Here is an 11,966-nt window from a genome sequence, read left to right on the forward strand (position 1 = left end):
ATACAACATCATTTCTTACTTTTTTTTTTAAAAAAAATCCTACACATAATCATACTCAAACAAAGATTACACGTGACACTACATGTCACATGTCTACCTGTCCAGTTAACGATCACATAAGCATATATTGGATTTCTACTAACAGTAGGGACCTCAGACAAAAAATTTTAAAATAAACATTGTATTCTTTTTTTTTTCTCTCGTTCTTTGTTTTTACTAAAGAAAAACCGTGAATTGCGTGGGTTTCCATGCTTAGGCTTGCCGGTCAATGATAGCAGTAGTAGAGACATTGTATTTTGAGACATCACGAACTTATATATTATATAGAATATTTGTGACCCTTGGATAACAATAGCGCTTGTAGCTCAGTGGATAGAGCGTCTGTTTCCTAAGCAGAAGGTCGTAGGTTCGACCCCTACCTGGCGCGATTTGTTTCAACACAAATTTACTCAATTTTGTTTTAACTTATTTTATTAGATAAATCTCACTAAGATAAAGAAATGATTATATTCATCTCTTAATGTTGTCATAGAGAAATAATAAATAAAAAATATCATATCTAAAAATAGGTAAAAAATAGAGTGAATTTTTAGATGTTTAGTTGAAGATAAATAAAAAAATAAATAAAGATGAGACATCTTGAGTAGTTAGGTAAATATTGAGGTCAATAAATATGTATTATAATGAATGATATATATATATATATATATTGAGTGAAAATAAGAAACACACGAATTATGAGTTCATATAATAATATAAGATGTAAGTAAAATGTTAATTGCTAACCCAATCAATCATATAAAATTATTTATAGATAGAATATTGTATTTCATAAATACCAAATAGACTCATTTTGTTGGTTTCTCTTATTTCCATGCCTTCCCTTTTTGTTATCTCTTACTCACCAAAACACAGCAGTAAGTAAGTCCGATGTCCAGAAAAACTAAAAGGCTAATAAAGACTCTCATTTTCTCACAAAAATGTTTTTTTTTTATTAAATCAATTTTCTATTTTTTTATTTAGTTGATGCTGTAATTCTTCTTTTACATTGAGCCCGTTTGTTTAAAGTTAAAATAACAAACTTTTATAAAGTAAAAGATGTTTTTTATAAGATTTTTTTAGACAAATACATCATAAACATATATTATTTTTTTTTCTAGCAGACATAAACTAAACCACTTATGTTTACTAAAAATAATTTTTAAAAAAATAAGATTAAACAAACAGGTCATTATAGATATTTTACAAAAAAATTAACTTCTAAAATTTGTAAATTATTTAAAATAGAAAATACTAATATTCTAAAGGCTTTAAATAACAAAATCAATGACAAAATTAAATTTATTTTATTTTAAAAACAAAGAAACACTATTAACTAAAAAACTGATAAATTAATTAAAATCAGACACACTATTTATTTAATTAAAATGATTAAAAAATAATCAAATCATCCATTTTATTCTACCGAATAACAAAAACCATCCATTTTTTTTATATAGAAACTAATATATATATATATATATATATATATATATATATATTAATTAATTAAAAATATTCATATGCTTGTTGGTACTTTCTAAAACCCTCCAAGTTCATGTGTTGAAATGGGAAGAAAGCTAAACCCTTTCCATGGTATTGCTGCGCCATCTGCATAGCTAGCTCAGAACCAAACCATGGTGGGTCCCATTATTCGTTCTCTCTGGTCCTCCACCAGAAAATCCTTCTCTTCTTCTTCTTCTTCTTTTTCTCCCTCTCCTCCTTTATCCCACTCGCGCTTCTTCTCACGCGCCTTCGCCGCCGCTCCCGCCACTGCCCCTGCCGCAGCAACCACCGCCTCCTCCCTCGACCCCAGCCGCCTCCGCAACCTGGCCGTGATCGCTCATGTCGACCACGGCAAGACCACCCTCATGGACCGCCTCCTCCGCCAGTGCGGCGCCGACCTCCCCCACGAGCGCGCCATGGACTCCATCTCGCTCGAGCGCGAGCGCGGCATCACCATCTCTTCCAAGGTCCCTGCCCTAATTTCAATTCTTTTCACCCTCTCCGCTTCGTTTTCAATCGAATCGGATCTTCTTTGAGAATCCGGAAAGCACTAATGAATGCTTCAATTTTTCAGGTCACGTCTGTTTCGTGGAAGGAGAATGAGCTGAACATGGTTGATACTCCCGGGCACGCCGATTTTGGTGGTGAGGTGAGGTTTTCATCGAAATTGTTCCAATTAGTCTGGAACTATTTTTTTTTATCAACAAATGGAAATAAATTGTTAATTTGTTAGTTTTTGTTAGCAGCAGGATTGAACGAGCAACCTTTCCCTCTTTCCTTTCTTTCTTAATCACCCAACCAACCTTATATCTCCAACCGACCTAATAAGAGAAGAAAATAAAGAAATGAGCTTTTCCAAAAGTTAAGCTAAAATTAGCTTATGCATAGGTTAAAAATCATCTTATAGAGAAATTATATGAAAAAACTTTTACAGATTAGCTTATATAAACATATGCTAATTTTAGCTTATGAAGAAGCTCATTTCATTTTTTTTTCTTATTTTCTTTTCCTGGAAGTGCTTCTTGAAAAAGTACGTTTGGAGAAGTTTATTTAAACAGGCCCGATAACATGTTTGATTGCAAAATTGGAAAGTTTTTCTTTTACTTGGAAAAAATGTTAAAAATTGCCTTTCGTTTTTTATTTGTTTTGTTAGTGTGGATTTTGAAGTAATTAAGTGATTATTAATTCATGGAAACTATATACTAGTTGTAGTGTTTTCTGGCTGCTTTTATCATTTTTATGTTTGGGTTGATGAGTAGGTTGAGCGTGTTGTTGGTATGGTTGAGGGAGCGATTTTGGTTGTTGATGCTGGTGAAGGTCCACTTGCACAAACGAAATTTGTTCTTGCAAAGGCCTTGAAGTACGGGTTGCGGCCTATTCTTCTTTTAAACAAAGTAGACCGACCTGCAGGTAGTCATCGCATGATTCTCTGCCGTTACATGCAATAGAGTTGCCTTAATTGTACTTTTGGTCTCTTTACTACTATTATCATTTCTCGAATTTAGTCCCTCCATTTTCTTTTCGAATTTGATTTCCCAGTATTTTAATTTTGCAATTTTGATTCATCCATTAATTTGACATTCAATATTTAATGGAAATGAAGGTGTGGCAGTAGAGTGCTGACGTGGATGTGCTTATGTGAATGCGCATTAGGGTCATTGTTACTAGTTAGCATTTTAGTTAAATATTGGATGTCAAGTTAATGGATGAACAAACATCACACAATTAAATAATGGAAGATCAAATTCAGGAAAAAGAATGGGGGACTGAATTTGAGAAATGATGATAATAGGAAGACCAATGAAGCCAATAAAATTTATGTTGATGATTATGTATTTCTTATTTGCGTCTATTGATTGGGTACTTTTGTAGTTGTGAGTAATCCCTGTAATTTTTATTTCTTTATACAGTTAGTGAGGAGACATGTGATGAAGTTGAGAGCCTGGTGTTTGATTTATTTGCCAACCTTGGTGCTACAGGTACAGAAATTGAAATATCTGATAATTATATTTATGCTTGATGGTTTTGTAATGTAAACTCCATTATCTGAAATTTTATTATTATTTTATTTGTGTGAATAGAGGAGCAACTAGACTTTCCTGTTCTTTATGCTTCTGCTAAAGAAGGATGGGCGTCTACTACATTTACCAAGGATCCTCCTGCTGATGCCAGAAATATGTCACAGTTGCTTGATGCCGTTGTAAGACATGTTCCACCACCAAATGCAAACATTGATGCACCTTTCCAAATGCTGGTTGGTATTTAAAATTTCGATGAGTTTATTATTACGTGTCTCTTGTCTGGGAAGTTTCCTTTTGGGAAAGTTCTGTCATTGATGCAGTGTTTCTTTTCTTTTGTTCCCAATGCACTTTTCTCTTTGATGAAATGCAAATTTTATAGAGGATTCAGATGACTCAATTCTATTTACTATTGTGAACATTATAAATGGTCCATGTTCATTACTTGGAAAATCTGCTTCTGTATCCAAATAATACTAGCCACAATTAATTGTAGGAGCCCATGAGTTAAAAGCATAATAGCTCTAGGAAGCTCTAGTTTCATTTTCTCTCTTTTATGCTCTTTGAATTATTGGTTTTTCCTTGTACTTCTTTTGCATGTATACTTGGGATTAGTGAAATACCATGCTTAATAGTGCTTTTCAGGTTTCAATGATGGAAAAAGATTTCTATCTTGGGCGAATTTTGACTGGACGCATATTCTCTGGGGTTGTTCGTGTTGGTGACAAGGTTCATGGATTACGTAATAAAGATTCTGGTGCTGAAAAAATTGAAGATGGAAAGGTTTGTGCTTTGTAGGTCTATGAGCTTTATTGCAGATGGATACACTGGTACTATGGTTGGTAAATGATAACAACTAAGACTGTTTGATTTGGCGTTCCATCACGTTGAGCGCCAATCCAATGTGAGAGGAGGATTGGGCTCTACGTGCATTGGAAAGTGAGATTTTGCTAAACCAAACACACACTAAATGGTTTTGGTAATGTTCTTGGTATATATTTTAAAAGTTTGTCTATGTTATCCATGATTAGAATATTTAACATAATGAACTTATGAATACAACAATATTTTAAGCATTAGTGAATAATTTTTTCATTTATTTTTACTAGGGCTTCTTTTATTGCCACTTGGTCATACTTAGTTCCTTATTACTGGTTTAGAGTAAAGTGTATATTAAGCAAGTAGCCTTTTTATGTATAATATTTCCATCCAAACATTATTAACATTGAATTGTACCAGAATAGCAGGAAAATCAACAGTAAATCCATCATTGATATCAGTGGTGGCGGATCTTGCCAATATATGTTGAGGGGGCCAAATATGTTAAATACATATACTTAAAATTATTTATAGTATCATACATAAAAAAATTCATATACTTGTTAAAGGAAGAAAAAAAATTGGGGGGCCATGGATGCCCTCCACTCCAACCAAGCTCTGCCACTTATTTGATATCAACATTTACTGTTACAGTGTCTGTGAAAAGGCTAATATTTTCATGTCTAGATATCAATCATGTCCTTTATCAACTGTTTATGAAAGAGGATCTGTAAGTTTTAAACATGTAGAGCAGATATATATGAACTGAAATGTTGAAGTGCTTAGTTTAGTTTGTTAATTAGCAATTGCCTTATGAGATTAAGATATTGTGACCTTCTACTTGCAGCTCCAATTTCATATGATTTTTCATTTTATAGGTGGTGAAACTGATGAAAAAGAAGGGTACAAACATGGTTCTAACTGATTGTGCTGGAGCTGGTGATATAATTTCAATTGCTGGCCTGTCAAGTCCAGCAATAGGCCATACAGTGGCAACTGTGGAGGTATTTAATTTGTCTTTACATTTATGTGGCTTGGATCCTTATTTTTATGGCCATTTAACTTATTGAAAATGGCCATTCGGTCATTTGATTTGGCCTTTACGTCCTTTTAAAATATTTTTAAGCCAATAAATAGATAAATATAAATTGATTAGTATGTTTATAAAATTTATTTATACTTAATATTTATGAAAATTACTCTTAGATAACCTGATCTAATTGTACAAATTTAAAGTTTTAATTATGAATTTACTTTGATATGTAACTGGGCATTTACTGTGTTCAGATTGCCCTTTTTCTTAGAATATTTTTCCTGATAAATTATCCATTTGTTCATTGGTTGAGATGAATGATAAACTTTTGATATTTTATTAAATTTATAAAAACTTCGTACCCCATTGCCCAGAGGCTCTTCGCTATGCGAAGGTATGGGGGAGGGATATTGTACGCAGCCTTACCCTTGCATATGCAAAGAGGCTGTTTCCGGATTCGAACCCATGACCAACAAGTCACCAAGGCACAACTTTACCGCTGCACCAGGGCTCACCCTCTTATTAAATTTATATTCAATTTAATTTAAACTTAATGTCTTGTATTTTGAGAACATTTCTAGCATGTAATTGATGACTGGGGTATGTTTTTATGTCCCAGATTATGTCTGCTTTGCCCACAGTTGAATTGGACCCTCCTACAATTTCCATGACTTTTGGTGTAAACGACTCCCCACTAGCTGGCCGTGATGGCACTCATGTAAGTGGTGTTTGTTATATTTTACTTACTTTCTTTTCCCTCCTTCAGTTGCTTGTGTAAAAAACATTGGGTTGGGTATGCTTCTCAAATCCCACCTCAGAAGTCAGAACAATCCTTTTGTTGTTTTTGAAGGTTCATTCTCTAGTTTTTACAAAAACAGTTTTTTATGGTTTTACTTATTGGTTATTTTATAGAGTAAATAGGCTAATGCTAAACCTTTCATAGTTGACTGGGGGGAGAATTGGTGACCGATTGATGGCTGAAGCTGAAACCAACCTTGCCATAAATGTGCTTCCAGGCTTATCAGAATCATTTGAAGTTCAGGGAAGAGGAGAGCTACAGCTGGGTTTGTTCTTGTTTCTTTGAAATTGCATGATCCTCACTGTTATTATATGCATATAAAAACTCCATGATTTTCCGTGCTTACACAGCTGATTATGGCATCATATTAACAGGTATTTTAATTGAGAATATGAGACGTGAAGGATTTGAGTTATCTGTCTCTCCACCTAAAGTAATGTGAGTTTTCAAGGACAGAATAAGGCTTTGAATATTTTGCCACATTATCATTTTTTACACAATGTAGCTTTGCTTGCCTAGCATTATTGGTTATTTTATGGATGTGGCATGCTATTTAAATATTGAGTAAATGTTTTAGTGGAAGCTTTGTATGCATTATTTCACGTCTTAATGGAAGCTTGAATTTTCAAACTCCAAAGAAAACTTAAGCTATTTGGTGGAGGCTGTTATGTATCTCCAATACGCTTCCTCAAGCAAGAGCTCTTTGGGCTTGAATCATGATCAATACACATGTCCATTTACCGTATACTAAACTTAGTTTATTTGTAAAAAATAGAGACTACAAGAATTTAATATTTAAGTGCTTGGTCATAGAAGTCTAATATTACACTAGACTTCTTTGAAACCATAGAAGTCCTACAAAACACTAACCTAATACTCCTATTTACAAAACACTAAACTATGATAGGTCTTGTACAATTCTGCTACATAACAATGATAACATAACATATTAATAAGACTCCTGAAACTATATGATTCTAATAACAAATACTGAAGTTCATGAATAACATCCAATAAGCGTAGTGTCTCTGACCATAGGTTTTGAAGGCTTGTCTTTTGTTTTTGCATTTTGTACATTAATTCTGCATGAAACTTTCTTCTCGTCTAATTGTTCTTGTAAGGTCTACCCATTCTAGATGTTTGATCTGGCAAATTCTTTTATAATGTTTGGTGGTTCAGTGGTTCTGATTTTGAAATGATATATTATGCATTCTTTGAGTTTGAGCTCACTTACCTTTTTTCATTTTCTGTTTTATTTGTATACTGGTTTGATGAACATTTCTATGGATTTACTAGGTATAAAACTGAAAGCGGTCAGAAGCTTGAGCCTGTAGAAGAAGTTACAATTGAGGTAATAATTCCACTTGTCCTTCATAGTATGCTTGCTTGTCCAAGAGTTTGGACTTCTAACATCATAATGGATCTATTCCAGGTAAATGATGAGCATGTTGGTTTGATAATGGAGGCCTTGTCTCATAGACGAGCAGAGGTTACGGACATGGGTCCTGTTTCAGGAACTGTTGGTCGAACTAGATTGTGTTTGACTTGTCCATCAAGGTTAGCTTGATTATCTTTCTCTCTATATTGAATTTATCTTTGTTTTCCCTCCCAGCACTTAATTGGTACTAATTTTGATGTTGTATTATCATAGGCAAAATATACATCTATTTAATGGGAATACTGTAGATGCATGGTTTTGAAGAAATCACATTCGTAGGTTTTTTGTTTCTTATTATCCTTTGCCCGTTTTGGAGGGTGATGTTAACCTCTTTCCATCCTAGTGGTAGTGGCTTTTTAAAATAGCCTTGCTCCTAGATGATCAGGAAAGAGAAACAAGAGAATAATCTCTAAGTAAGTGCCTTTCAATTTATCGACATCAGTTTAACACTCAATTGTAATTTTTCTGTAGTTTTTATATCTCTCAAAAATAGCTTTTGGTAGCGTGATTGAATCCAGAAGGCATAACTCACTAATACATCATCCAAATTTCTGGTTGCTTCCATACTGTAGTTGGATCCCACAGAGCTAGAATTCTTTTCATGGATATTCATTAATATATCTTATATCATCATCAATGGAGTTATAACTTTGGCATTATGGTTCTAGTGAAATCTGATCTTATGAAGGATGCAAGGAATTTAGTAACTTCATTAATGCTGTTTGTTCAGGGGCCTGGTTGGGTACAGGAGTGTGTTCAGCAGTGACACACGTGGAACTGGATTCATGCATCGTGCTTTCCATGGTATGCATTATCTGCTTAAAATTAATCTTTTTCTTCCAACTGGCATGTAATGATGCCAATTTTCAATTCGTTTGCTATATGTTCTGCAAATCATGTTGTTTAATTGCACTCATGAAGTTTTGCTTATTTTATGTTAGCAGAGATTTATGCTTGCTTATTTTTACCAACCTTCCACACTTTGTTTGAGCCTTTCCCTCTTGCTATTCTGCTTAGTTTAGTGTCAGATGTCTTTTTTAATTATTTTTTCTATAATTGCATTTTATTGTAATGTTGCAGCATATGAAAAATTTCGAGGCCATGCCAATTTTCAATTTGTTTGCTATATGTTCTGCAAATCATGTTGTTTAATTGCCCTCATGAAGTTTTGCTTATTTTATGCTTGCTTATTTTTACCAACCTTCCACACTTTGTTTGAGCCTTTCCCTCTTGATATACTGCTTAGTTTAGTGTCAGATGTCTTTTTTAATTATTTTTTTATAATTGCATTTTATTGTAATGTTGCAGCATATGAAAAATTTCGAGGCCCGCTTGGCAATGTCAGGAAAGGAGTACTGGTATGTTTGACGGCTGTTGTCCTTACTTAAAAGTGCTTAAAAATAATTAAGTTACCCTAAGCTACTTCTCACATGATATACTTCTGTGCTTCAAATAATTAAGCTTGTTTTGAGTGCGGTTTTATTTCTTGTGGTTACCCAATGCTGTTTGCTTAATTGAACAGGTTTCAATGGGTTTTGGTACAATCACAGCTCATGCATTGATGAGCTTAGAAGCTCGAGGGACTCTTTTTGTAACTCCTGGAATGGAGGTTAGAACTTTGCATCTATTGTTTTTCATGTATTATATGTAATAAACTAATAATGACTTCCTTTTGGGTCTTGACTACTTCTAATCTGAAGTTCTTATCTTTGTAAAGCAAATATTATATGCTGCTAATGTCTCCATTGCAATTTTCATTTTTTTAATGATACTCATTCCCCTAAAAAAAAGTCTCTGTTACCTCTTTGTTGCCTACTATGGGTTGATGATGAGTTCATTCTACACATTTATTCAAGATGAATTTTTGCCAGCAAGCATTGTGTCCACATGTTTTTCTTTCCCATACTTAGTTACAATTTATCTGAATGAGGAATTATATGATATTATGATATTTATTCACTACATTGCATTAATTGCTCGAGTCCATTTAGTTTGAAATGTTTTCTGTATTGCCTTTTTATCTAGAGAGTTTGGAACTCCTAAAGATAAATTTAGAAGAGGATTTTACCGCAAAAGAATTGTTTGCTATCAATCTAGCTATGATTTTTCTTCCCAAAAGCACGTTGGTATTTTATTCTCAAATTGTGGCTAAACATTTTGACCTTGGATTGAGGCTTAAATTTATTCCCAAAAAACACGAGGTATTTTTTTGCTAACAATGTGAATCTAGTTTTTTTTCTTTTTTTTTTTTGCATATATAAGCTTATGCTGTCTATATACTTAACTGTTTTTTGGTTTCCAGGCGTATGATGGAATGATTGTTGGAGAACATTCACGCGATACAGATCTTGATGTAAGAAGTATTCTTAGTTTGAATGTAAGTGTTATATCAAAGGTGGTGACTCGCTGACAGACTGATATTTCAGGTCAATCCTGTAAGGGCTAAAGAACTTACAAATATCCGTGCTGCTACCAAAGATGATAATGTGAAGCTGACTCCCCCTCGCCTTGTACGTGTATTTCTGGCAAAATTATGCTTACATCTTGCTCGTTTTGGAATATGAGAATTCTTATAACTACATAACCAAGTAGAGTTCATGATTTTTATGCATTCATGCATATGATATTCAACAATGAGTTGTCATCATTTGATTAGACCTAGTTAGGAGTTCACATGCCCTAATATTTTTAAGATTAAATTACTCAATTGGTCCTAAAATATTTTGGAATTTTCAAGTAGGTCTCTAAACTAAAATAGTAGGTCCCTGAGATTAGTTTATGATGGCTTAACACCATTTGAAAATGACAATTTTTGGTGGTTTTAAAAATCCTACGGAATCAATGAAAAAATTACATGATCAAGGATCCAATTAAAAAAAAAGTTTAGGGACCTACTTGAAAATTCTGAAATTGTTCATGGACCAGCTGAGTAATATAACCCATTTTTAAATATCCGGTTTTTTTCTGTATGACTATATTACAACTGCTTTCTCACTTCAAAATTCAATTAAATATTTTACTGACTGAACAACGAAAATATTTTCTTAATTTTCTTTATCACACCGTGTGGTTTTCAAATACGAAAACTAATGAAGCTTGGAATGATTTTGAAGTCTGATGTCAAATGGTGAAATAGCAAACCATCAATTTTCAATACACTCCGGCCTTTCGTTTCTTGGATTCCTCCGTGAATTTATGGCAAAATCTCTCAAGGAAACCTAGCAAGTTGTATTTTTTAGACCTGGCATTACTGAGGCTGTATGAAATATTTAGTATGCAATTGAAAAATAGTTAGTGAGAAACCAGCAATTTTGTGATAGTTCTTGGGCTTAACATGTAACATGTTTTACTTACAATTGATGGTGGTTTGGCTGCAGATGACACTTGAAGAAGCTATAGGGTATGTAGCTTCCGATGAACTTATTGAGGTAAGTTTCCGCATGCAATTTATTATCGCTGTACAAATTTTTCCCTGATATCTTTTGATGAAAAGAGGTAGGGGTGCTTCATCCCATTCCCAAAACCCAATAATATTTATCTATATTTTCTTTTTTTGATTTTTTCAAGTTTTAACATATATATGCTGCATTGATAGTGCTTATAAGTTATAACTGACTTATATGGGTGATATTCGTTTGACCACAATAATATTTCTTGATTGTTCTCACTGTCATATTTCTCTTACGTTTTCTTTTGTTCTCATGAAGGTTACACCAAAATCCATCCGTTTGAGGAAGAAATACCTTGATGTTAACAAGCGTAAAGCCATGAGTAAAAAGCCAAAGGAATGAAGAGGACAAAGCCAAAAGTAAAAGGCCAGAGGAATGAGGAGTTATCCTCGATTAAATTTTGTAAAATTAATTTAATCAGTGTATGGTATAGTCATTACAAGCAATTTTTTTCTTACCAGGTTCTGCCATAATTCAAGTAGCGGGAAGAAATATTCTTTGGTAGTGATACTGATAAGGCAACTCAATTTTGTATTTTCTAAGGGGTGATTAATAATTAATTAGCAATGGAACAAGTTGCTCATTGTGATGTAATATCAAAAAACCGTTTGTTGAAAAGATTAAACTATAACTGCTCTGAAAGGGCATTGTATTTTCTCACGAGTTAATGGTTTACTTTGACATTTCCTTTTACCAGTCTTTGTGCGTTGTCTCCTCAAAAATAAAAAATTACTTGTCCTTGTGGTCGGCTTTGACGCCATGGGTTTTGATATCTGTCAAAATCACTTTTTTCCAAGTCTACAATGTCTCCTTAAAACAAAAGTGAATTTCTTTATTGGTTTGTGACTTTTTCTCGAGTTTTGCA

General features: G+C 33.4%; 1 protein-coding gene and 1 non-coding gene across 3 annotated transcripts; both read left to right on the plus strand.

The window, feature by feature from the left end:
* Positions 1-354: 354 nt before the first annotated feature.
* On the plus strand, positions 355-427 carry TRNAR-CCU (transfer RNA arginine (anticodon CCU)). Its single transcript has one exon. It is a non-coding gene; the product is annotated as a tRNA-Arg (tRNA).
* Positions 428-1,573: 1,146 nt separating this feature from the next.
* On the plus strand, positions 1,574-11,676 carry LOC100789218 (50S ribosomal subunit assembly factor BipA). Of its 2 annotated transcripts, XM_006582230.3 has the most exons (20): positions 1,574-2,012; positions 2,120-2,194; positions 2,805-2,955; positions 3,456-3,524; positions 3,627-3,799; positions 4,209-4,346; positions 5,261-5,386; positions 6,035-6,133; positions 6,359-6,479; positions 6,589-6,652; positions 7,511-7,565; positions 7,647-7,771; positions 8,383-8,456; positions 8,961-9,010; positions 9,175-9,261; positions 9,955-10,005; positions 10,079-10,162; positions 11,030-11,080; positions 11,360-11,460; positions 11,563-11,676. In XM_006582230.3, the coding sequence occupies exons 1-19, from the start codon at positions 1,677-1,679 to the stop codon at positions 11,441-11,443; spliced, it is 2,013 nt and encodes a 670-aa protein (XP_006582293.1). In that variant the 5' UTR covers positions 1,574-1,676; the 3' UTR covers positions 11,444-11,460; positions 11,563-11,676. The 2 variants fall into 2 exon arrangements, with proteins under 2 accessions (XP_006582293.1, XP_003527397.1); XM_003527349.4 differs by having other exon boundaries at positions 1,575-2,012; positions 11,360-11,676.
* The last annotated feature ends 290 nt before the right edge of the window (positions 11,677-11,966 follow it).

Source organism: Glycine max, chromosome 6 (assembly GCF_000004515.6).
Source record: "Glycine max cultivar Williams 82 chromosome 6, Glycine_max_v4.0, whole genome shotgun sequence".
Taxonomy (NCBI): Eukaryota; Viridiplantae; Streptophyta; class Magnoliopsida; order Fabales; family Fabaceae; genus Glycine; species Glycine max.